The sequence below is a fragment of the Colletotrichum jinshuiense genome, chromosome 5, assembly GCF_051148585.1.
Source record: "Colletotrichum jinshuiense chromosome 5, complete sequence".
In the NCBI taxonomy this organism is placed as follows: Eukaryota; Fungi; Ascomycota; class Sordariomycetes; order Glomerellales; family Glomerellaceae; genus Colletotrichum; species Colletotrichum jinshuiense.
The window spans coordinates 2,817,921-2,843,723 of NC_139312.1; the positions used below are offsets into that span (position 1 = coordinate 2,817,921).

The 25,803-nt window shown below is 57.7% G+C and overlaps 5 protein-coding genes across 5 annotated transcripts; 3 read left to right on the forward strand and 2 right to left on the reverse strand.

The window, feature by feature from the left end:
* Positions 1-3,394: 3,394 nt before the first annotated feature.
* On the forward strand, positions 3,395-6,861 carry EsH8_V_000704 (uncharacterized protein; the record flags this gene model as incomplete). Its single annotated transcript, XM_083273220.1, has 6 exons — positions 3,395-3,895; positions 3,950-3,975; positions 4,037-4,141; positions 4,206-5,418; positions 5,476-5,595; positions 5,764-6,861. The coding sequence occupies 6 exons, from the start codon at positions 3,395-3,397 to the stop codon at positions 6,859-6,861; spliced, it is 3,063 nt and encodes a 1,020-aa protein (XP_083125935.1).
* Positions 6,862-12,156: 5,295 nt separating this feature from the next.
* Positions 12,157-15,684, forward strand: EsH8_V_000705 (uncharacterized protein; the record flags this gene model as incomplete). The annotated part of the gene is made up of 3 exons (XM_083273221.1): positions 12,157-12,179; positions 12,476-12,611; positions 14,005-15,684. 3 exons carry the CDS (start codon positions 12,157-12,159, stop codon positions 15,682-15,684), a joined length of 1,839 nt encoding a protein of 612 aa, XP_083125936.1.
* Positions 15,685-16,809: 1,125 nt separating this feature from the next.
* Positions 16,810-18,801, forward strand: EsH8_V_000706 (RING finger protein; the record flags this gene model as incomplete). Its single annotated transcript, XM_083273222.1, has 1 exon — positions 16,810-18,801. One exon carries the CDS (start codon positions 16,810-16,812, stop codon positions 18,799-18,801), a length of 1,992 nt encoding a protein of 663 aa, XP_083125937.1.
* A 1,328-nt stretch (positions 18,802-20,129) lies between these two features.
* Positions 20,130-22,283, reverse strand: EsH8_V_000707 (uncharacterized protein; the record flags this gene model as incomplete). The annotated part of the gene is made up of 1 exon (XM_083273223.1): positions 20,130-22,283. The coding sequence occupies one exon, from the start codon at positions 22,281-22,283 to the stop codon at positions 20,130-20,132; it is 2,154 nt and encodes a 717-aa protein (XP_083125938.1).
* A 1,323-nt stretch (positions 22,284-23,606) lies between these two features.
* On the reverse strand, positions 23,607-25,077 carry EsH8_V_000708 (ketol-acid reductoisomerase; the record flags this gene model as incomplete). The annotated part of the gene is made up of 5 exons (XM_083273224.1): positions 23,607-23,634; positions 23,703-24,370; positions 24,427-24,705; positions 24,768-24,799; positions 24,867-25,077. The coding sequence occupies 5 exons, from the start codon at positions 25,075-25,077 to the stop codon at positions 23,607-23,609; spliced, it is 1,218 nt and encodes a 405-aa protein (XP_083125939.1).
* Between the last annotated feature and the right edge of the window lie 726 nt (positions 25,078-25,803).

Genomic DNA, 25,803 nt, shown 5'->3' on the forward strand with positions numbered 1-25,803 from the left:
TGCTATGTTGTTCTGTGTGATGCGATGTGATGCGATGTGATGCTTCCCCTCTGCTCCGGCCCTCTCCAACATCCGAGTCCCAACTGACTGTTGGAAGCTGAAGAGTTTTTCCTCCCATCATGTCGTGCGGACCGTAGTCGGAGTCCGCAGTACCCAACAGGAGCGACGAGTCCATCAACCACTGCCAAGATGCCTACGCTGCCCTGCCCTTGCCCCTAAACCACCTAGGGAGGCTGGATTGATTGCATTTCATACCTCGGTACCGAGATAACCGGTGTTTTCTTGGCTCCTTTCCCAGCTCCAAGACGACGACTCGGACGCTGCAGACGCTGAAACTCGAAACGGACCCCAATGTCCCGGGAATATCTGGATTCTCCCTCGGCTGCAGCCCGTACTGAGACTTAAGGTTTCGACAGTATATTGCTCATGTTCGGTCGGTCCGGCCCCCAACAGACGGAACGACGGATCAGCTCTCGCTGCCCCCTGGTCGTGGTCAATCCCCTCCCCGAAGTTGCTGATCTGCCCGACACCCGTGGGTCTCTGCCAGGGCCGTCTCCGTTGCGAGCCGAGGCGCTTCCGGCCGCCACACAGCCATGCATTCCGGTTCGGACCCCAAAAGTTGCGGGCATCGCCAGCCATCTGCCGAGGACGGAGTACAGCAACTGAAACACTGAAGAATTCCTCCCCTTATCTCGCTCTGCCCGTCGTCCTCGCTTGTCCTGGCACCGCTGCCCGCAGCCCGCAACCGCAACCGGGGCCCATGCCGTCCCTGCAGCCGGCCCATGCCGTCGGTGTGATCCCGTTTGGGAAACCCCACCGTCCACGTCGACCCTCGCCAAAAAAGGCCTTTTCGACACCCAAGCTAAGGTAAGGCACCTTTAGCGTGTCTCGTTGCCAACGCTCCTCCTATCCAGCAGGTTTTGTCCGTCTGCCACACACACACACGGTTTGGACGTCTCTGCGTCATTCACCGTCGCCTCGCCAGGCCCTGCCGCGGTTTCGAACTGATTGGAATGAGCACACAATTTGGAACCCAGAAAATTGATGACATAAAAATAGGTCGCCAAATCCAGCCAGTTCGTCCTCTTTGCACCAATGAGAGCGCGGTGCTGCGTCTAAGCCCCTGCCGTCCCCGCCGATTCGGGGCCATCCCTGTCAACGCCATGTCTCTCCCATGTCTCTCTCCCATGTCTCTCAGCGGGCTGGGCGCTGCATGGCGTCTCTTGGTCGTTGGTATTCCCGTCCGGGTTGGCAGCCAGCGGCTCGGTCGCTCGCCGTCTTGACCATGGGGCGACCGTTGCTAAACCCTCGCAGTCCGCGGCCGTCGGCGAGACTGCCGAGTACTGTTGGTCGGCCACTGATCGTCGTGTTAGTTTCTCCCGCAACCCGGCGCTTTTACAATCTTTTAATCATGGAATCAACCTCGGAACCCCCACCTGAGTCGTGGAACAAACCGATCGGCTCCTTCAATTTACTTCGTTCAGGATCACCTGTCCTCGGCCTGAACTGACATCATGCGGGTCTCTCCGTCCAGTGTACGCCGCCAGAAGGGAAAGCCTATTGCCCCCTCTATATCCGCATGAGCCATGCGCCAGAGTCAAAATAGACAACAAGACTCCGCAACCAGAACGGGGGGAGCTGCTCATGCTCTGGGTTTGGTTCATACACAAGTCCCAGGCCACCATGCATGCGCCATTGTTGTACTCGCGGTGAGCAAAAGCGACCTCACCCACGCAGTCAGACGCCGTCATGGCCAGTAATTGGAGGGGGGAGGAGGGGGAGGAGGGGGACATCTAGACGGACTGTCCTGTACTGCCAGCTGGTCGCTCGCCGCGTTCTGTTGCCGTCCTCGGGTGCATTTCCTGCTGGCAGAGGTGCCCTGCAAAGTCAAAATCCAAAAAGGGCAAGCCAGTCTAGCAGGGGTGGCTGACAGGGCCACCGACTCATGCACATACAGCAATGACAACGGTTTACTTACGGTTGGACTGCGCCTCACTTCGTCTGACATGTTTTTTTATTTTTTTTCCCTCTCTCCCTCCTACGTGCAGAGTTCTCTGTGCCTCTACAAGCAATTCCCCCAGAAAAGGCGCACTCACAGCCACATTTCCCACCACGGACGCTAGCGGCCGCTACTGTGGGAAACGGAATGACCGCGCTCCATTTGGCGCCGCTCTTTCTCTCGTATCTACGCAGTGACGCCATTACCGCATGTTGCTATTCCGCATTGAGAGGTCGCGCTCCCTCTTGATCGAGGTTATGCAGTGCAGGCATTTCCACCACCGGCAGGGCCTGTGTCAGCAGCATACCTATGCTATAACACTTGGGGATATGGGAAATGAGGCGTCTGTCAGACTGTGGGTTAGGGGTTTCGCCGACATGCGGTGCAGTCGATCAGGTCGGGCATCTCAGACAAAGGAGGAGAGACAGCAGGAAATCGGAGCAACATGGCCGAAAAGGCAGCATCACCGTGTCCATCGGCGGCTACCTCATCTTGCCGCGGCTTTTCCGTGGTCGTGGCAGCGATCCCAGACGCGCTCATTCCGTGACATCGCGGCAATTTGACAGCCAGCCTCGGGGAGACGCTGCGTGGGACCGTGGGCTGCGGAACCACCCCCCCTTCACCCAGCCTGGGAGGGCTGAGTCGTATGGCAGGCATCTAACGGACACTCTGCCAATCAACCCGAGGCCAAGGGCACTGGTGGGTGACCGAACCCCAGCTCGGCCGATACCCTTCAAATGAGTGCCTTGCATTTTTTCGAGCAACCTCCATGTCCAGCACCCTTGAGCACCCATGTTCACGGCTGACAGGGGAAGCGAGGCCTCTGAGAACAGCCTCCTTGAAGAGCTGTCATCTTCCCCTTCTTCTGCCACTCACGCGCCCACTTGCATCTGCCTCTTCTCAATATAGCAATGTCTCCAACAAGCGGCAGCGCCAGCAGCACTACTATCTTTGTCCCTTCTCTTCGTTCAGTTCCATTGCATGTCGACTCCGCTTAGAGCCACCAACCGCTCTGCACCTCAACAACCACCCCGCCGCCTGTTGGACGGGCTGACTGACAGTCGAAGAACTGCCCCCCCAAATCTTGCTTGCTTGCCTTACCGTACCGTACCCGTCGTACCTTACTGCCATTCCCTCCACCCCCAGTTCAGCCTTCTTTCTACGCCGACGCCCCCCTTCTCGGACCCTGACTGCCCCCCCAATTCACACTGCGTCTTCACGTTGGGGGTTGCTTCCATCTACACTCACTCGACTCTCAGTCTATTCCCAGGGAAGCATTCAGCCGGGCTGTGTATTACTAACTTTGGCGCTGTTGCTTCGTCTGCATCTCCTTCTCTGGGCGCAACCACTGTGCCTTTCTGTCTTCTCACACTTCCCTTTCGGGAATCATAAACCATGGCCAGCCTTCAAGATATCATGAATGTGGACGAGGACCAACTCGACTCCCACACCATTAAGAAGGACCACGCCCCGGCTCCATCAGCCAGACATCACCAACCCTACTTGGCACCGAGCGCAGTATACAACCCAGGTTATGCGACAAGTGGAGATCAACCAGACAGCTCAAGCGCAGCGCAAGGCAAGAAACGACCTTCATCCTCCCGCACCGCCAAATCGACTGTTACCGGCACCTCATCGTCCTCGTCTGACCGACCATCCATCACCCGTCGCCGAAGCAACAACAGCGCCGACTCCATGGACCAGCCGAACTATGGATATGGCCACGCGGGGTCATCGTCTGGAGGCCTTGAGCCGTCCGGCCATCCCATGAGACCCTTCGGCAACATGTCGACCGGGGGAGACGTGTCTGTGAAGCTGACTCCCATCACCGGTCGAGTTAGTCGGGCAAAGAAGGGCATGAAGGTCCACACTTGCGACCTTTGCCGCCCTCCCAAGGTACGTCCCGTCCGTCACTCTGGACAGCCCAATGCGCCTTCTGACACTAGACAGACCTTTACTCGCGCCGAGCATCTAAGGTAAGCTTGTGGCATTGCGCCGTGGTGGCTTGGGGGTTGACTGACAAACTTCCAATTCTAGGCGACACCAACTTAGTCACGAAACTCCTCAGTACGCGTGCTCCGTGCCCGGATGCGACAGGGCCTTTCACCGCAAAGATCTGCTTGAGCGCCACCAACAACGACAGTATGTTTCGCGCCCTAACAATGGCCCCAGGAACCTTGAAGCGCCGTTACTGACTTGACCCAAGCGAGCTGGAGGGAGACAAGGCATCGAGAACTGGAGGCGCGAGCCAAAGCCGGAGGACCTCTGCCGCCTCTCTGGAAGGAGGGGTCCGGGGCTTGGGACTGCAGCCTCCGGTTCTCGGATACCCACCGAACTCAATGGCCCCGACACGAAGCCTCCCGATGACACCGAACATGTCCAATACCGGCCAATATCAATCTCTGAGCGCACCCGATGTCAGCAGATCGATATCTCCCCATATGGGAAACGACAGCTACCGCCCTTCGTCGGGCGGCCCCGGATACGGCGGGGGGTACACTCTATCTGCCCAGTCGTCGCAACAACAACCCCTTCTTCAGCAATCATCCAACAGCGGATTCAACACTCCGCCGACATTTTCTTCCGCCATAGATTACAACCAACCCCGCACAACGCCCGAGTTCCCCCCGCTATATCTCCAGACTCAGGGGCTTGGGCTGCAAATGCCCTCGGATGGGCCGCCCGAGCTCTCTCACGCCCATGACGCCGCGGGGTGGCCGTCATCGGCCTCTGACAGCACCTATTCCACACCTTCCGACAACTCGAGGCGCGCAATGTGGCCAGCGGCAAGGGCTTCCAATAACGATTGGCAGAGCAACCTCCTTTCGCCTTGCCCGGGTACCGGATTCGACGCCATGGCGACAACCACCTCGATGCTCTACCAATTCCCGACCTCGCCCCAGCTTAGCACCCCCCAGGTGTACCCGATGCTCGACGTTTCCATGTCTGCCTACTCAGACGAGCAGACGTTCCTCGACCATCACCAGCAACCACGGTTCCCCAATACTGTTCGTAGCCTGTCCCCGCCGGTGACGTCGGCATCGTCTCAATCTTGTGAAACTCTAGTCAACCCATCGACGGCACTACCATCGGACCGGATGATGAACTCACTCGCCTGTTTGGGCCGTCAGAAGGAGGTGGCGTTGGGCCTCCTGGCGGCCCCGGCCCTGATGCAGGGCTCCTTGCCTTTGCCTCCCGCAAATGTCTGCAAAGCCATCCCCGCCTACCTCGATGTCTACTGGGAGAAGTTCCACCACCTCTTCCCGATCGTACACCGAAGGACATTCGAGGCCGCGGCGGAGCAGGTTGACGTGCTCCGCTGCGCCATGGCTGCAGTAGCTACTCAATATAAGAGTACAAAGGAGGACCGCATCAGGGGGAATCAGCTGCATGAATATGCCTGGCAACAATCCAGACGCGTAAGTGGACAACATCGCCCAGTGGCAGAAGATGGCGTGCTAACGAGAACCCTGCAGTTCCTCCAATGGGATGTGCCTGTCATGCAAGCGATTCTGCTATGTGAGGTATTTGCACGGTTCCGCGGCAGACGAGCGGCCATCAGGCCATCGAAAGAATTCGAATCCATCTACTCTAGGGTGAGTCTTCTTCCGTTGTTTCTCCATGACATTCTTGGTCTACTTCAATTCTTCTTTCTAGCTTCTAGTCTATTTTTTCCGTCTCTTTTGGTCCTTTTTTTTTCTTCATCTCCCCAGTGTCTTTCTTGAAACGTCTTCCTAGCAACAAATTCTAAGCCTTGACTCCAGGTATACGACAACGCGGCCATCTTTGGTGCGGTGCCTCAGACGGGCTCCAACACCGTCAGGTGGCATACTTGGCTTGACATGGAGGCTCGCCGTCGTCTTTTGGCGGCCTGCTTCGTCCTGGACACTCACAGCTCCGTCTTCCTGGAACAACAGCGCGTCCGCAACTTTGACGTCACCGCCGACGGCATGCCGCCACCCATCCCCCTCATCGGCCCGACCCAGGACCTGTGGGACGCGGCGAGCGCGGATGTCTGGGCGGCCATGGTCTCGTCCAAGGGAGACTCCTCGGACGAGCAGACGCTGCTCTCTCGCATCAACCCGGACACCCTGTCGGCGACGAGCGTCAACGCCCTCACCCCCTTCGACCGCGCCGTGATTCTGGCCTTCGAGGCCACCCTGCTGCCCAGCCGGGACGACCTGGCGAAGACGCCGTGGTCGGCGGAGATCCCGGAGCCGGAAACGTTCCGCATGGCCAACATATTCCCGGAGTGCCCCGTGGCAAACACCTACCTCGCCCTGCACCACACCCCCCTCCACGACCTGCTGGCCGTCTCCGGGGACAGCTGGATCTTCAGCCAAAAGGTCCTGCAGCCCAAGTCCTTCGCGGAGCACCAGAAGCGGCTCAAGGACTGGAGCGACTCGGGCAACGCCGCCGTCGCGGTGGTCTTCGCCTGCCGGGCCCTGCGCGCCTTCACCGAGCACGGGAACGCCGAGGAGGATGAGGAAGACGAGGACGACATGGACGTGTGGGAGATGGGCCGGCCGCGCATGTGGAAGGACGACATCTCGGACTACTGGGGCATGTACGTCTGCGCGCTCATCTGCTGGGCCTACGGGCACCGGACCAGCCGCGGCGGCGCCGAGGGCGCCGGCGAGCCGGGCGACGACAGCGCGGCGCTCCGGTGGATCCGCACCGTCGCCAGCATGCGGGCCAAGGACGTCCTAAAGCTCCGCTCCAAGAGGGACGCCATCTCCGCCGTGACGCTCGTGAGGAGCTGGCTCGACATGGACTGCCTTGGCGGCCGGAGCCGGCTGTACGTCGACGCGGTCGGGGTGTTGAAGAAGTTGGAGGAGGGGGTCAACTGGAAGTGGTTTTGATCGGCCGGGGGGGGGGATAAGGCATTTTTGCATCTGAGCCGCCTTTGGGAGTGTTTTTTTTTCTTCTTCTTTTCTTTCTTTCGTTCCTCCCTCTTTTTTTTTGATTTCGATTTCGATTTTTCTTCGTTTCCAACCAAACCTACTTTTTTCCTTCTCCTTTTTTTTTCGGCATAGCGCACAGCACATTGCAGCAGCATATCGGCCAGAGGGACATAATACCTATTTGCATTGTATACTTACGAAATCATGACGGAGGATTGTTTTTCGGAGAGAGAGAAGGACGCAGAGAGAGAAGGACACAGAGGAGGACATACAGAGAGAGGGACGCACTGAGAGAGAGAGAGAGAGAGATGGGAGAGAGGAGGGGCGTTGGGCGTTGGTCTACTCAACTGGCGAGGGTTGTAGACTTGCATTGGTTTTAGAAGCATACATATACACAACGCAGAGGGGGAGCAGGAAAGTGTAGATACACACCCGGTTTATATAATTATCCATCACCATCATCACATCATGCGCACGGGGACAACTGGATCCATTCATGTACGGTGCACACTTGGGCGTTCTTGTGCTCGTACGCCGCGGAGTTCTCACGAGGGAGACAAGGAGATCATTCCACATGGCCCCTCCGCCCCCGGGTCGTTGTATGCCTTAATGCGTTGCCGGAGAGTACGTCTACGCCCGCCGGCAACCAAGATGTTCTCCAAACCCGGAGAACTCGGAACCCATCCATCTCCTTGCACAATGTGACTGGAGTTTCAGGGGGGTTGTTTGACGGGAGATTGTACGTTGTGGACTACGCCGAGGCCATTTGTATGGGTGATTGTTGTAGGCCGACGCGGTGTATTGAGTTCTAATTTCCTTTCTCTCTTCCTTGTGAATAGAGAGCCGTACGTTCCCGCGCGGCATAACGCAGGGAACCACAGGCGAGAAGAAGAATGCCGTCCTCGCCGAGTTTGGTTTCCATCTCGTATTGATACAGGGCTTTGCCTGGCCTTTGTCGCTTTCCTTCCGTGCCCCCTTCCAACCCCCAACCACAACCGGGGGGGAGGACGGGGGGGCACGTCCGGTCTGGCACTCCCGTTGTGCGACACGTCATTACACTTCATCTCCCTCCCTCTCTCCGGGAGAACCTAGGACCGCAAGCTTGATGATTTGAGATTTTTTTTTGGAGTAGAGATGAACTGATAATTTCTTTTCGGCGCGGCGTGCCCGCGACGGGAACACCTATTCCCCTTCCCCCTTTCTCTTTCCTGGTGGCCAAGATTCTTGACGCCCAGGGGGGAGGGGCTGGAGCAAGTGCCGGTGCCGGTTTCGACGGTGGCCCGGGTCGAGCAAATTCATCTACGAGCTGCCTCGGACCAGTTCCTCTCGTACACCTTTGGTGAACGGCAGGTCGACAGCCAGGGCGGTACCGCGATACACTGCTGGTAGGTTGCCAGGCGAGGGTCCGGGCAGCGTTGTCTGACGATAGCCCGGGCGGATATGGCGAAGCCGGCCAAGCGACTTCATCTACGACCTACATCTGTTGGATCTCCTCGCGCCGGACCGCCATCGTCGGCCCTCTTTCACGTCGTCCGACAGGGCGAGCACTACTCTCCTATATCACCCGGGGAAACACCAGACAGCAGCGTGGTATCAAGACAACACCATCGTTCGCCTCCGTCTACTCTTCGGACGAAGACCACGGAGGCATAGCCACATCCGACGAAGGGAGGCGTCACGGCGGAGGCCGTATCCAGCCCCGAACCCCCCCCTGGTCGGATGGCAGCACTCCCCAGGCAGGATATTGGACGTGCTCTTTTATCAGTCTTTAGCTTGAGTGAAGTAGGCATTATGCCTGCTTGCCCGGCACACTGCATCTCCAATCCCGGAAAAGGGAGGAGGGTTTTTTTTTTTGCTTTTTGTGTGTGTATGTGTATGTGTGTGTGTGTGTGTGTGTGTGTGTGTGTGTGTTTCTGCAAGCCCGTCAAGACGCGTCAGGCACGCGTGCGCACAGCCGTTCGATCACGCGCAGCAATTGTTGAGCCTTCGTGCAACTTGCTTTTTTTTTATATAATGTTGGCAATATTTGGCATTCACATCCCGGGTCGCTGGCGATACTGCTGCAGCCCGCTTGGCCGCGCTGGGCAACAGGCATGAGCTCTGGACAGGGGAAGCTTTGGCCCCCTTCCTCAAAGACGTACCGGTACCTACTTGTTACGGCGCTGGGGGACAAGGTTCTACGAAAAGAAGGCTCGGAACGAAACAATAAGATTTGCATCTGATGTTTGTTTTTTTGACAAGTGCGGAAGCTCTGACGTCGGCCGTACGTTTAAACTCGGGAGGGAGGGCAGGGGCAGAGCTTCTGAGCGTCGCAGTAGTATGCAGCACAAAATCGCACTTTGATGAAACCTCGCGGGTCTGCCCGCGGCAACCCTGCGAGGAAGCTGGATGGCCGTTGGTGTGTTTCCGTAGCCGGTTTGGCTTCGGCGAGCGTATCGGCGTCGAGAACGGTGCCAAGGACCTCAAAATAAGCATTGTTGGGGAGGAAAGGCTGTTAGGCAGAGGCATGTGCCTGTCAGAGTAGTGCCAGGCTATGGGAGCATTGCGACATCGGGCGAACACCCGCGTTTGACGATGGCGGTCGTCGGGCAGGGATACGCATGGCAAGCCGATCGTCATCAAATCAACGGAGGAGGTTCAGCAGCGCAGGGCCACGCGCGATTGTGACTGCGGCCCCGTGGTGCCCCCGTGGTGCGATGCCGCAACTTGCGGTTTTACGCCCTCTGACATCAGCTCTGGAGCATCTACCACCTGGAGAGGAGAATTGCAAGTGGGGGATAGGCAGATCGTTCGTCATCCGCGAATGGGACTCGTATGGGGGGGTTGGGCAGTGGTTTGGTTCGGTCAATTATTTGCTAGGACCATGGCCATGGGCTGTCTCAGTTCGGGAAACCGTCCTGGTCTTCCCACACCCCCCTTCTTCCCCGCAAATTCTCTTGGTGCGGTAAGATCTCAGGAGATGAGATCCGTTCGGGTATCCGGTGACGACGGGAAATAACAGCGCCACTTATAGGCTTATTTGCAAATTTGCAACAGGGCGAGGCAACGGGCTCTCTGGAGCTGGCAACACCGGATAATCCGGGTGGTGACAGAGGAGGAGGCGACGGTGCAGTGGTGGCAGAGATGAGTCCCAGAGGTGGAGTTGGCTAGGGGGGGAATAGAAGCGGTTCCATGGGAGAGGCCTACGCTTGGCTCGGCGTGGTTGCGCTGCCGTGTCAGCAGTTGCGGAAGTCTTTGGTGTTTGGACACCGTCTTGTCAGAGAAGTAGCGTGTAGTCGCAGCGGCAGCGGCAAACTGGGGTTGGCGCTGGCGTGTGGTGGCTGGCCCGGTGTCAGGGGCGCGTGGGATGCGATATGAGCGAGGCTTCGCCAATTCGAGATGGCGGGAGGATCGGGCTTCCGGGGGTGGCTGGTTGGCTCAGGGGAAGCCTGGTTGAGTGCTCGGAATCAGATCATGTTGGCGACAGTGGTGCAATCGCGCCCAACTGAGAGGAGGGTGCTTGACCGGAAGGTGTCAGTCGCCGTGGAGGAAAACCGTTGCAGACGGGGCGACCTGAAGATAAGCAGAGGAAGAAAATGGGCGAGGCCGCAGTCGGGCCTGGCCTGCAGACCAAGGATTCCGGGCCTGAAGTTCCGATGGGACGAATTGCTATCCGGACCATGTAGGTGTGTATGTCGCATGGGCGAGGGATGGATGAATCAAACCAGGGGTGGCTGTGGGCGGAAACGATTGCAGAGACACGCTGACAGGGAAAGACAAAGAAGACTCGAGCCGATGAAAGCGTTTATGGGCTGCAAAAGAGGCCGGTTGGACAGCGACTCGGCCCCACAACAACGGTGGAAAAAAAGACGTGCCTGCTGCGGTACTATGTATGGCATGGTATGGTGATAATGGCTGGACAAAATTAGCTGCAAGCCTAGCTCCCATCCCACCTCTGATCTGAGGCACACATACACACACGCCAGACTGTCTCGCCTGCCCAAGTACAGGGGATATAGCTCAGGTACTGCGGGAAGGGCAGGCAAGACAGGCAGGAAACGGCGAGGTGTAGTGAACCAGAGTGGATTTCCGGAGGCTGGGCGTCGGGTGGTTCGCGTGTTGCGGTTGTGTGTTGTTGGTTTGCTGCTAACTTGAAGCGGAGCGAGGAGAGATGGGCCATGAATGCGACATTGATACATACATACAATACAGTCTTTGGGTGTCCATACATGAGGTGTGCTGTATCCGTACTGCGTGGGTGGGTTCCTTGGGCTCGCTCACTTGTACGACATAGATATCACTTGCATTCGAAATACGCGCAAGAAGGTGCGTGGAAGGCGCAAGGAGTCGTGGTAATTACTCCGTAGTGCCTATTCCTTTCTCGAATCCATCCGTCTCCCTTGACCCCCCTCCCCTGCCCTGCTCAGAGTTTGCTGAGGAGAGGAGGCGGTGCGCTTGTCCCATTTCCGTGACGCTGCGACGCTGTGACGGCGACGCCTATACCTACGCCTACGCATACGCCTCTCGTCTTCTCGACCTTTTTCTCAAGACCGGGCTTGTCCACGGGACTTGTGGGATATTTTTGGACTTGCCATTAGTTGCCAGTTCCCCAAGTCGCGAGCTGTTGGGACTAACCCAGCAATGAGGCCGTCGACCAGGGCGTTTCCCACGTAGATTCCAAGTCGAGCCGGGAGCTCCGCTGCAGAGACAACTAGCCGTTGAAGAACTGACTGGGTTCTCTCACCGACTGACCGACGAGCGAAAAAACTCGCTGATCACCAAGGCAGGGCGGCATTGAGCCAGGTGTAAGCGCCCAAGCCGGCGGTAGGTTGTCGTCATTCCAGGGACGCACACCGCTGATGAGCAAGCACACAGCGAGCCTGGTGGGGACGAGCCCAGCCCGCACGCCTCGCACACTGAGGGTGCAGACCGCCCACACGGCCCAGCGTAGCGAGTCCCACGGGCGCTGGCGCCGGACGAGGGACGAGGGGGACCACCACCACTTTGAGCTTCAGACCTTGGGCGCCGAGTTCCACCCCCCCCCCCCCGTCCCCGGTGATTATTTCTCGCTGCCACGCGCGCAAATTGGGGGGGTTCCCGCCGCTCGACTCTCACCTTCTTCTCCTCCTCTTTTTTTCTCCCTCTTGCTCTCCTCGAGCATCAAACCTCACCTGCGTTTCTTCCCACAGCTCCTACCGACTCCGACTCCTTCGCGCCGACCCGAGTAATCGTAATTGTTCCCCATCGAATCTAGAAACCGCAAAATCGAACAGAATGGGCACTTACAAGTTCACCTGGTATGCTCGCCCACTCTGCCCGCATTTCCCCTCCACGCCAGAGCCGCTCTCCTTACCTTATTTCTGGAATGCGACGAGAGACATCCCCTCCCTCCCTGCGCTCTTCTGCTCTCCCCCTCCTCTGGAACGGTCGTTGGCTTGCATCTCCCGGCCGAGGGCCCAGTGGAATGCGCGAACTTTCTTTCACAATGAAATCTGGTTCCGGCAACGGCATTGCATCGTCCCCAGAAAAAAAATAAAAATGCAAGCCTCCGACTAGATTTAAAAAACCTTGCTAACGTCTACCTCGTTGATAGGGCTCACCCGGCCGAGGAGGTCTACGTTACCGGCACCTTCGACAACTGGACCAAGAGCGAGAAGCTGGAAAAGGTCGGCAACTCGTTTGAGAAGACCGTCACCCTTCCCGATGCTTCGCAGAAGATCTACTACAAGGTTCGTAACCGCCAATTCGGGCGTTTTCTCTTTTTTCCATCACAATTGGTTCATCCCACCCGGATCATCGAATATCGCGGCAACTCCGGATCCCCTTATCTCAGCGCAATTGTCGAGTGAGCGTCGACATGTGGAGGCGGGAGGCTCTGAATGCGACAAAAGTGTGAGCGACACGAGGTATCCATCGCAAGCAGCGACGCCTCGCTCTGCCCGCGACAGCATCCGTGCACCATCCAGGTCCCTTGTTCAATCTCGCTGTCCCCCGTATGGAGGGGGAAGCTGCTAGGCCGTCTGGTGGTAGAAGCTTCTTCGCCCCCCCAGTCAGCTCCAGCTCCAGCTCTCCAGCTCCAGTCCCGGTCGAATGCCTTACAGCTCGGATGCGGCCTGTCGCAGGATCGGGCTTTTGTCATCATCTCGCAATTTGGGGCTTGTCCAGGGCCCTGGCACTCCCGCAATTTGCTTTTGCGCTGCGCTGGAGCGCCAATTGCTGCCGCCAACTGTCGCTCCCCACCTGTCTCGCTCATGTCGGCTTTTCAGCGCTATCGCCGTTCCGTTCCCGCTGGGCTTTTTTGTCCGCCCTTTATTTCCCAGCGCTATCGGGTTTGCAAAAGCTTGCCCCGGGCTCGCCCTGCATCTCGCTGCAATGGGTAAATTGGAAAAGAAAAAGAGTCACACGCGGGTCTCGGGCTGCTTTCATGCTGGCCGAAAATCCCGGCCCGTATGACGCAACCCGCCAGTCCTTGCAGCTCAGCAGCAATGCGGCGGCGCGGTTGCCTTGGGCGATTCGGCGGATTGGCTGACAGAAGCTGAGCAGAGCGGTCCAATGCTCCGCTTTCCAATGTCCCAAAAAGCAACGAACAAGGTTTTCCAGGTTCATTGCTCCTACTGAATTGTGGGGAGCGAGACCAGTGGACAAGACCGGGGTCCCATGCCGGCAGGCTCAGATTCGCGCTCACGGGTGTTTGTCATATTTTTTGCAGCACCGGAGCAAGAAGATGAGCGGCAGGAACTAGTAGCCACCAAGCACCACACTACCACACGACACGCAATACGCCCATGTCTGGCACCTTTGGGGGGGGACTAGTCTGGAAGGCTAGGTACCACCAAATACGGTACCAGCACCCAGGAACCATGGCCAAGGAACAGCCAGCGCCAGGAACCAGCAATCTGCCCGCGGGGGTGTGTGTGGCCTATCTCTCACCTGCCCTTATAACAACAGGATCACCCAGATCGCGCTCAGCCGTCTCCCAATTTGGTCGCCACGCGTCGTCATAGCTACCCGGGACCCATTACACCACCGCTGTGCTGCCCACCGTTTTTCGCTTAAAAACAATCGTCATCGTATTCTGCCGTTGGCAATTTTACTGACTTGCTTTCTCTTCTCGTTTTATAGTTTGTCGCAGACAACGATTGGATTACAGACCACACTGCGCCGCAAGAACCTGACCACGAGGGCAACGTAAACAACTTCCTGACCCCCGATCAAATCGTGAAGGAGGACTCTTCCGCCGCAGTCATGAACACCGTTACCCCCGAATCAACCACCGCCGCCCTGGCCAAGGACGTGCCCCTCGAGAAGAAGGACGAGGAGAAGGAGGACCTGCCCAAGGCCACCCCCTCCGACATCCCTGGTGGCTTCCCCGTCACCCCTGCCAACGAGCTCGACAAGTCTTTCGGCGTCAACCCTCTCCCCGCTCAAGATGTCACTGCCGAGCCCGTAACCCTTGCACCTGGTGAGCCTCTCCCCGCCTCTGTGAAGGCCGGCGACATCAACGAGCACGTCAAGCTTGACAAGGAGGGCTACGAAGACGCGAGCGCCCTGCCGGGTCTGGCCAAGGAGGACGTCACCGTCCCCGCCGTCTCCAGCAACACCATCCCCGAGTCCAGCCTGCCCATTGCGACCACCGACGCCACCATCAACAGCGTTGCCCCCACGTCCACCACTGCCGCTCTGGCTGCTGAGGTCCCCCTCGAGACTGAGAAGGCCGAGGTTCCCGAGGTTGTCAAGGAGAGCCAGGAGAAGGCCCACGCCGACCCCGAGGCCAGCGCAAACCCCGAGGCGGTTGAGGAGAAGGCTGCCGTCGAGGAAGAGCTCCTCGAGAAGGTCCCCACTGTCCCGTCTACATCAGAGGGCACCTCCGGCTTCGGAACCCAGAAGACTGAGCACGCTGGCACCATCATTGCCACCGCCGCTACTGTCGGTGGTATTGCCGCCGCCGCCGCCATCAATGCCAAGGACAGCGTCGTTGAGGCTGCCGCTCCCGCCGTTAACCAGGCCTCCGCTGCCGCCGTTGAGGCCAAGGACAACATCGTTGAGGCCGCTGCCCCCGCCGTCAACCAGGCTTCCGTTGCTGCCGTTGATGCCAAGGACAGCGTCGTTGAGGCCGCTGCCCCTGCCGTTAACCAGGCCTCTGTCGCCGCCACTGATGCTGCCGCCAACCTCCCCGAGCCCGTCAAGGAGAGCCTGCCCGTGAGCGTCCAGGAGGCCATTGGTGGTCAGACCAAGGAGGAGACCCGCGAGGAGGTTGCTCCCGAGGTCCCCACCATCGTCAAGGAAGCCATCACTGAGTCTGGCAAGAGCCCCGAGGCCGCCGCCAACACCGAGGCCGTCATTGAGAAGAAGGAGGTTGAGGCCGAGCTGCTCCAAGAGGTCAAGGCTGTCCCCGCTGTCGGCGAGGAAGTCGAGAAGCCCAAGGTCGAGGCTGCGAAGGAGGAGGTGAAGGAGACCAAGGAGGAGGTCAAGGAGGGTGACAAGACCAAGACTGAGGCCGTCAAGGAGGAGGCTAAGCTCGCCAAGGAGGAGGTCAAGGACGCTGTCACCAAGGACGAGCCCAAGGAGGCCAACGGCACTCACGCTGCCAACGGTGCCAACGGTGCCAACGGTGCCAGTTTGCCTGCCGTTACCAAGGAGCCCGAGGTCCCCACAGCCCCTGCCACGGCCCCCTCCTCCGTCCCCGAGTCGACGACACCGAGCAACAGCAAGGCGACCGAGCCCTCCGGCGTCGAGAAGAAGAAGAAGAACCGCCTGAGCGCCTTCATCGGCAAGCTCAAGAGCAAGGTGCACAGCAAATAAGTGGCATCATTTTGATGCCGTTCGCTGTTAGGATACGCGTGGTTGGGAGGACACGTCTTTCGCCCCGGGTCTGGTGGTTTTTCTTGTCGGGTGCTGTGTATTTGGGTTCTTTGTCGTTTCTATGATTCCCCTGGTCTACTTTGCATGTGCAAGAGCTCGAGAGGTAGAATGAGGCATGGCAGCTGTATGTTGACGACGTTGGAAGTACGGCCGTTTCTATTGGGCCTCTAGAATTAATCGAGGATGATGTGGGCTGCCACCTCTTTCGGGTTTGCTGTTTCAGTGGGCACTTCGCAGCTCATCTGCATCGGACTATCCTGTAACATAATACCTCGTTCGAGTCTAATCTGCATATGATCAATTGAGCCAATGTAATTAAGGTTAAGGGATGGCCGTCGGTGACGGTGACCGCTGCGGCGTGATGCGATTGCGATGAGGTCGTACAAGCCATTGCCCGAGAAAGACTAATAACTAAAGATTTGCATACCGACGACGGACTCTAAATCGGAATAACTGAGAATTGACCAAGATTGGCTGCGATCTAGTCGAATATTATTTGACCTTTCCGACTTTCAAACTCGACATCAGCACTCACGTCTGGTCACGTCACAGCACCCACCCGATGGGAGAGCCATGGCATCACGTGACGTGCCGAATCAGTCACCGGGGAGTGTACGTGCCCCGGGTCCCGAGCTTTCCCTAAGAGTTCGTCACAGCAACTTCGATTTGCCCCGCCAATGACTCTACTACCTTATGTAGGTACTGCTGCATTTGCTGCTGCATCCTCTCGGCGTTCGATTACCTGATCCCCACCCGTCACTCATGGGGTCCGTCCACCTTGGACCCTGTCTTGTTCTACGAACAGCCTTCTCATTCCTCTAAATCCATTACGTCCGCCGAAGAGCCTAGCTCTCGGTTTTTCAGCACATTCTACGTCGTTCTTTCGATCCGGAGCGCCAGGGACTGACCGGCGTCTCGTGCCACCATCCGACCTGACGTTCCCTCCCTCACCTCGCGCCGGGATTGCATCACGACATCGGCCCTGGGGGCAATCGAGACGACCACTACCCCATCAGTCGGAGAACTTTCACAGCACGCTTCCTCTGGTTCTCCGAGCAGCCGAACATGAGCTCGACGCCGTCTAATTTGGGCAAGTCCCTTTCAGCGTCGACCTCCCACTCGCCTTCGGTCCAGCCAGGCCCCATCGCCACGAGCTTCGAATCCACCCGTCGACCCAGTCAAGTCAGTCCTTCATTTCCTCACTCTGCTCCCCGAAAGGGCCAGGGCTCCCGGAAGCAGCACAAGATGCAGCGGCGACCGGGTATGGGCGAGTCCCGACAGACCTCGAATCCAGACGACGACGACACCATGGCGGAGCTGAGGGCCCTCCGCAATGCCTCGAGCCGACGAGGCCAGACCTCCATCACCCACTTGCTCAATTACAGCCTTCCCCCGAGATCATACGCCGACCACCATTCGTACGCTAGAAACTACAGACGGAATCCGACCTGGGGGCCCGGTTCGGGCCACCACGCTGTCGACAAAGCGAGATACGTCCACGCGAATTACAGGTTCATCGTGTCGCCGGAAGGCAGTTATGCCAGCCAGGCGGCCGATGCCGATGTCCACATCGACTGGAACAACGTTTTGCAGATTCTGGCCTCGTCGGAATCGCAGGGTGCGAGCTGCCCGATTTGCTTGTCCGAGCCGGTGGCGCCGAGGATGGCAAAGTGCGGTCACATCTTCTGCCTGTCCTGTCTGATTCGATTTATGAACTCTACAACAGACGACGATTCGAAGCCCGCAAAGGGGCCGAGGTGGAAGAAGTGCCCACTGTGCGAGGACAGCGTCTACCTACACGAGACCCGGCCCGTGCGGTTCTATGCCGGGCAGGAGAGCCCTCTGCCGCGTGTCGGAGACGATGTGGTGCTCCGGCTGATGGCGCGGACCGCCAAGTCAACTCTTGCACTGCCGTGGGAGAATGGCTCCGACGCGCTCAATGTGGCGGATGATATCCCTTGGCACTTCGCTGCGAACGTCCTGGACTATGCCAGGATTATGAAAGGAACCGGAGACTACATGGTTGAGCAGTACGATGAAGAGATTCAGGCGCTGCGACAACAGGGAACTGAAGACCAGCTCCTCTACCACGAGGATGACGAATGGACCCAAAAGGCGATCCGGGCCATCAACGCGGCAAAGGACAAAGTCAAAGACCTTGGGAAGAACGACTCGATGGTGCCAAACACTTCAAAGGCGGGGGTTCAGAACAAAACTGTTCAGCCCGATTTCTACTTCTACTCATCACAACCCCACCTATACTTGTCGGCACTCGACATCAGGATTCTGAAGACTAAGTACGGCGACTTCTCAGTATTCCCATCTACTCTGTTGCCACGGGTAGAACACATCTCCACAGGCCATGTGCTGGATGAAGTGCAACGGAAGCGAGCCAAGTACCTCGGACACCTACCATACGGATGCCGCATCAGCTTCTTGGAGTGTGATTGGACGGACATTGTGCCAGCAGAGGTCCTTGACAAGTTCTCGGACGAGATTGATCGGCGGAGGAAGCGGAACCGCGACAAGGCCGTGCAGGAAGAGCGCGAGAGGCTTCAGTCCGAAAGGATCGAGGCTGCCCAGTTCAAAAGCACTGCAGCTATGAGGCGTGACTATGGTCCCATAGAAGAAGACCAGGTTCCCGCGTTGAACCTGGAGGAATTCCAACCCCTTTCAGGTCACGCTGGCACCACACCACCAGATCCGCGGCCGGGATTCGAGCACCTGGCGTCCATCTCTACAAGTCCCTCTACACAAAGGACCGTGTGGGGCACACATGTCGTACATGGGTCACCCGAGCTCGCTGCGATTTCCCAACGCCAGGTTGACGACGGCTGGCTGAAGGACGAAGACTTCCTTGGCGCTGCAGAGCTTTCTTTCCAGATGGAGGCGCTAGGCGTGAGTGAACCGGGACCTTCAAGCGGTCAAGCTAGTGGAGGCAGCGGGAATGCCAGCGGTAGTGGTGGCGGCGGTGGTAGTGGCGGCGGCGGCGGCAAGGGTAAGAAGAAGAAGCAGAAGATCACGCTGATGAGCACCGGCGGACGTAGACAGGGTTGAGGGCGGCACCGCGGAGGCTGCGAGGGCGTAGGGATGAACAGCGTCGTGAGCTGCACCGACTCAGAATTCAGTGAGGTAGAGTCTGGTGGCGAGGTGTGTGGGAGTTTTTGGAGCGAGAAGTTTGTGTCAACTGCTTCAGAGAGACCAAAGAATTGAAAAAGAAAATCAGAAAGATTACATCTAGCCATGCTTCAAGGGAAATGGGAGGAGGGTTGCTATTTTACGTACAAGGAGATCTATACACATCAAAGGCATCTGCAGATGTGGAAATAACATTGTTAAAGCTCATGGAAAGCTCCCCTCTTCCTCCTCCTCCTCCTCCCTTGCCTCCTTGCTTCCTTTTACACCGGCAAACTAGAGGGTGCGCGAGGAGCGCGTTCACGACTGGCCAGTCCTACCTCGGGCCTGGACGGCGGGCATTTCGGGAGGTCGGGTCGGGTCCAGCCCTCGAGCCGGAATCGGATCGGCCTGCTTCTTGATCAGTGCCACGGAAGCATCCCGCACCCATACACACACAGAAAGGAGGAGGGGGGAGGGGCACAGAGAGACGCAGTAATCTCAAGAATCTGGAGAAATCATCCGGGCAAATTGCCCAAACAAGTAAATAAGATAAAAAAAAAACTACCATTACACCTCGCGGTGGAATAACTGACCGTACACCCAAAAAAAAAGAGATCTTGCCAGCTGCCCGCCATCCCCGATGGTATATATCCCTTCTCTCGTCAGGAGTTGGTCAGTGGGCGTTGCTTTTGCAACCAAACGAAGCAACACGGCGCACAGCATGGGGTACGCGGGTTGTGGTGGTGGTGGTGGTGGTTACAGTACATCATCAAGAGCCCCCTCCTCCTCCCCTCTCCAGCCCGGGCACGAGAGATTAGACAATAGACCCAAAAAAAAATAAGAATAAAAATAGACACCCAGATGAAGGGGCGGTTATGTGCAATATACTGAACATTACCAATTCAAAGAGTTATGGGTGCAGTGCCGGGTATTCCAACACACGCGCGCGGGGAGGCAAAACAGGAGGGCAAGCAATGCAGGGGCCGCCCCGTAGGTAGTAGGTAAACAACGCACAAGACAAAAAACGCCCCCTCCCAAGTCCTCGCCCCTTCTTTCATATCGTCCGCGTCAGACGTCGTTTAAAAGCCCTGTAACACAAACAGAAAAGCCGAAACAGGACCCGTGGACGCCAGTTCGTTACGTCAATGCCTTCTCTCTCTTATCTCTCTCTTTCGCTCTCCTCGTCCCCTCTCTCGTTCTTTCTCCCGCCCTAAAATGATTTGTCCATACGTCGTTTGTCGTTCGTCGTCGTAGCAGTCTTTCAACGTTTAATCTCCCCGTCCACGGTAGTTGCCCATCTTCTCGATGGAGCTCATGATGCCGCTCCGCGGGCCAAACTCGCTCATCGGTCTAGGTCTAGGTAGGGCCTTGGTCGCGGGGCCGTTGCTGCCATTGCGCTCATGCGCGCTGCGGGCGGCGATGGAACCGGGCGCCTTCAGGCCCGAGCTGCGGCCGATGCTGCTGCGGAAGTTGTTCTCCGTGTGGCTTCTGGCAGGGGGCCCCGGGGTCCGCGCGGCAGGCGTCGGCGCAGGCTTGGGTGGCTCCGGGGGGGCCAGGGTTTGCATCGACATCATCTCTTCCGCAAGCTGAACCAGCTCGCCCTTCTCGACACGTTCTTGCGCGAGGAGGTGGCGCAACTCGGAATTGTCTTCCTTCACCGACATCACGACGGCCTTGAGTCTTTCGACGTCGGCGCTGACCTCCTTGATGTGAGCCGAGTCGCGGACGGCTTGGGCCCTGAGCTCTTCCTCGATGGCAGCCTGGGCGGGGTCGACCCGGGTGACGGTGCTCTCGCGACGGACTTTCTCGTTCTCGTCCGTGAGTTCCTCAATCTTGGTCTCCAGCTCGCGCACCTTCTTCTCCCAACGAGTCTCATAGCTCTTCTTGAGGGCGGCAACCTTGGTCTCGTGCTTGCCCTTGTAAAGCGCATGCAGCTCGCGGGCCACGCGCTCGACCGCAATCTCAACCTCCTTCGAGGTCGCAGCTGCGCCCCCCCTGGGCGAAGAGGGCTTGTCATCGGTGCTCTTTCCGGCGCGGAAACTAGCCAGCTTACTCTCGGCCTCTTGAGCCATAGTCTCGGCGGCCTCGCGACGACCCTCACACTCGGCAAGCTTGGATTCGAGCTCCTCGCGCTCGCGCTGGGTGTGGTCGATCTCCTCCTTCACGCTGCGGAGGACCTTCTCCATCTCGCGACTGCTCTTCTCCCACATCTCCTTCTCCTCGGCGATCTGCTCTCGCAGCGTCCGCTCTTCACGAGCCTGCTCCAAGCTCTCGCCAACACGCTTCTCCGCATCGCCGACGGCGGTCTTGAGGGAGAGGACCTCGGCCTCCTTGCCGCTCAACGACGCCTTCAGACTGCTGATTTCCGACAGAAAATTCGACTTCAGACTCTCAAGCTCTCGAGGGGTGATGGTGGGGATGCTGCGGGGGGTGGGCAGGGGCGGAATATCAAAGTCGAGCAGGTTCGACATTTGGCGAGCGGGGGTGGCGCTAGGGTTTGTCCTTGAGGGCGACGTGGTGCCCCGCCTGGACGGTGACTTGTGAGGGAACCGCTGGCTGCCCGTGAAGTCCAAAAGACTGGTGGTGTTGTTCCCGGACTCCTGCGCTCCTTGCTGCCGCGGGGTCTGCTCTTGCACGGTCTCTGGTCTCCCCCGCGGGGTCATGCCGCCCACGCTGGCATACTTTGTTGGGGTTTGACCAAGCTTTGCGAACATGGTCAGGTTGGGAACGGCGGAAAATGTGCTGAAAGTGCTCATCATCGTCTCGTCAGGGCCACCAAGACTGCTTTGGTCCTCGTAGCCGTTGCCTGACTCGGGCTGGTCGCCTTCGACCGTGGTCATAGTGCTTGTGTCGTGCATAAACTCATCGTTATCCAGCTCTGTGTCGTCATCCTCGAAAATATGAATCGCGTGCTTCAGGCCCTCGTTATCGCGCATTGCGTCCTCGAGGCTGACGGTGCGTTCGAGAGAGGGAGGAGAGACGGCACGGGGCGACTCGATTGACGGGTTGCTGACCCTAATGGGAAACCGTTTGTCGGGAGAGATGAGTGTCTTGCGCAGCGGGCTCCGCCCTTGCTTTTCAGATGTCTCGGAACCGGCGAGTATTTTAAGCGGTGAGGGCGCTGTGCCAGACATCACGCGTGAATGGCGTTGCGGCTTGATGGCCGTCGCCGGCGCAGAGGGTGGCGACGGGGAGGAATTCGAGGGAGAGGGTGGCATGTTCTCCTGGTCGTGGGTGCTGTCGTTTACAGAGGGTGAACTGGTTGTGGAGGAGATGTCGCTGCTGCTACCATTACCGCTGCCTGCGGTTGTCTCAGTGCGGGTGCGGACCTCGTACTGTTCAAGGGAACCGCGGTTTGCCTCTTCTGTCTGCGTCGTCGAAATGTTGAGTCTTGATTCGTTTGTTGGTGACAACGGCGTCATTGTGCGCAACTCGTCAAAAGCTAGAGGTTTCGTAGTTTGCAAGCGTTGAAGAACGGAGACTAACAATCGTCAATTGATTGATATTTCGATAGGATGCCGAGCAAATACCATTTTGGGCTCGCTTGTGAGATGAAGGGGGTAGGAAGTGGCCCATGCTTGTTTGCTGTTGACGTAGCAACGACTACCGAGAGGGTGCACAGACCAAGGGGGCGGGCCTCAGGGTCGCTACAGCAAAGAAATATGTACACCGATTTCACCGAGCCCACCGAGCCCACCGAGAAAATCCTAGGTGAGGTTTTTCGTCCAAGGCAGGGCTGGTTGTATGTTCGCCTTTTTCAGCATCATTGATGCTGCTGAGGCTTCAACCATTCAAAATTCTACCTTCAAACCAATTCATCGCAGCCAACTTGAGTCTCATCGCTTCAGAGTTTGAGGGACGTAGTGACCTTGCTCCAGAACCTTAGGTTAAACTTCTGACCATTGCCTCAGGTGGGCGCTGATTCTTGAATATGCACACAAGAAGTAGTCCGTCACGATGTGCCTTGGGCGAATGCATTTTTGTTTGGTAAAAAGCAATGGAAGCGGACAAGTATGGGCAATGGCAATGGCGATGGCGGCGGTGATGGCGATGACGATTATAATGGTAACCGCCAAGCGTGTCTCGTGTGCTCAGCGACACAAGCCACTACAAACAATATGGACCGTGGACATTCCAATCCCAACCACAAACTATGCGTATCCTTCTATCTAAACAGAGAGACAATGATGTAAATCAAGTCCGCCCTCTCCCCAGGCACTCACTCACCTTGGGCCGTGGCGAAATTCCAGACGTTCGTGGGAGCTGCTTCAAGGTAAGCGTCGTCGCGGAGCACAACGAAATCAAAATTTGAAAATGCGCCAGCTCGCATTAACAAGGCGTGCTATCAGCGGCTTCAAAACCAAAACCATCGGGACGCGTGGGGGTGCCAATTTAAGTCGCAGCCTGCTAGCGTGATTCGTGAAAAGTATGGCGATTCGGCGAGTCAGGTTTCGTCCATGCATGCCCGCCCTCTCCGGGCATTGCACCGACGGGATTATGCACAACACTTCAAGACATTGATCGACGAGACTGGTCAGAGGAAAAAAAAAATTGGCTTCATGGACAGCAAAAGAAATGGTATTGAAGGATCCCAAAAGTCAAGATACAAACTTTTGAACCATGCCCAGATCCCCAAGAACCCGGCGTATAAAGTACAAAAGTCCCCCGTCCCCGGCACAGTGGTTAGGAAATGGCCATTCCGGGTAATTTTTTTATCTTCTCCCAAAGCAAAAACACCGAACCGTTTACTTCTGGTTCTCGGGACGCAGGCCACTGTAGGAAACAAGTATGTTAGCAAGGTGATACCAGGTAGAGTGTGGTTAGGTTCAGTGTAGACATACCGGACGGCTCTGCCGGCTCTCCAGATCTCGAGGTTGCGGATCTCCTCCATCTCAGCCTCGAACTTCTGGCGGTAGTCCTTCTGGCCGTTGTACTCCAGGGAGCGCTTGGTCTCGGAACCATCCTTAACGGCGTCGTACAGGCTGTTGAAGACGGGCTTCAGGGCATCCTTGAACTTGGGAGTCCAGTCGATGGCACCGCGGCGGGCGGTGGTGGAGCAGGCCTCGTACATCCAGTCCATGCCGTTGGCACCGATCAGGGGGTACAGGGACTGAGTAGCCTCCTCGACGGTCTCGTTGAAGGCCTCACTGGGGGAGTGGCCGCGCTCGCGGAGGACCTCGTACTGAGCGAGGAACATGCCGTGGATACCGCCCATGAGGCAGCCACGTTCGCCGTAGAGGTCGGAGTAGACCTCCTTCTCGAAGGTGGTCTCGTAGAGGTAGCCGGAGCCGATGGCGACACCGAGAGCCTGAGCCTTCTCCTTGGCAGTGCCGGTGACGTCCTGGAAGACGGCGAAGGAGGAGTTGATACCACGGCCCTCACGGAAGAGAGAGCGGACGGTGCGGCCAGAGCCCTTGGGGGCGACGAGGATGACGTCAATGTCAGTGGGAACGTCGACCTTGGTAACGTCCTTGAAGACGGGGGAGAAGCCGTGGGAGAAGTAGAGGGTCTTTTTGGAAAGTCAGCTTGGGCCAATTATCCGGCAAAATGAGTGAATAAACGTACCTTGCCCTTGACGAGCTGGGGCTTGATAGCGGGCCAGGTCTCGCTCTGAGCGGCGTCGGAGAGGAGGTTCATGACGATGGTACCGCGGGAGATGGCCTCATCGACATCGAAGAGGTTCTTGCCGGGAACCCAGCCATCCTGCTGGGCGTCCTTCCAGGACTGACCGTTCTTACGGACACCAACGATGACGTTGAGGCCGTTGTCACGGAGGTTAAGACCCTGGCCGTGACCCTGGGAGCCGTAGCCGATGAGGGCGAGGGTGTCGTTCTTGAAGTACTCCTGGAAATGGTTGTTAGCTCAAACGACTCCTTCTGGGGGTCTTGGTTCCAAATGTGACTCACCAGGAGCTTCTCCTGGGGCCAGTCGGCACGCTCTGTGGCACAAAAGTCAGCAAATCTCTCATGAGTCATTCTGAGGGGTCTGTCGGGTCGCCTGCGTACCGTAGACGTCCTCCTTGTGGCCGGCGAAGTCAATGGTCTTGACACCGCGAACCTGCTGCTGGGCAGGAGCAGTGAAGGCGTTGCTGACCTGGGCAGAGGCGCGAACCAGGCTGCGGGCAGCAATGAAGGTGCGCTGCTGGGTAGCAGGCTTGGCCGCCAATTGGCGAGCCATTGGCGAGCGAAGCGCCTTGGAGAAGCTGCGGGAGGCCATTCTGACTGTGTGTTTGGGGGGGGAGGAGTGGAGAGGGGATCCGTACAAGTCAATTGTAAGGAAGAAGAAGAAGGAGATGATGAAGAAAACAGAATTCACTGATGGAAAAGGCGTTTGGAATTGGGAAATTTTTTACTGGATTAGAGACGGGCGAGCTGGCCCCCGACTTCGGCCCAGCTTGCTCGTTGGTGGGTTAGCCTGCGTCGTCTGGCCTGTGCCAATGGTGGGGAAGCCTCTTGAAGCGTCCGGGGTTGGGCAAGGGGCCCGCCAAGTGGGAGGGCGGGTACTGGGGACTTTGGAGAAGGCAGGGACTTTGCTGGGCTGAGGGGGTAGCCTCTACTTGATCCGGTTCCTATTTGACAGCGACCTTACCTAAGACCTCGGGGAGCAATCAACGTTATTGCCGGCGAGGCGGTGTTGTGGAGCAGGGGAGAGCCCACCAGACCGACATCGTAGCACAATTTCCAGCCAGGAGTCATACCAGATGGGCCGCTGGCGGATTCTCACCGACACCTAAGCGCCGGCTACGGCCCTTGCTTTCGCCTTCGGCCTCTCTTCACGCTGACCGGCCTTGATGACTCCTCTTCCGATTCTGACTCTTTGCTTGGTTTTGAGGCAAATCGGCCCGTTGATTGGTGTCTTGGATTCTCTTACGGTAACGCAGCAACGCTTCTTTGCATTCCGGATATTCCTCTACTGCCGCTTAAAACTCACCCACCTTAACAT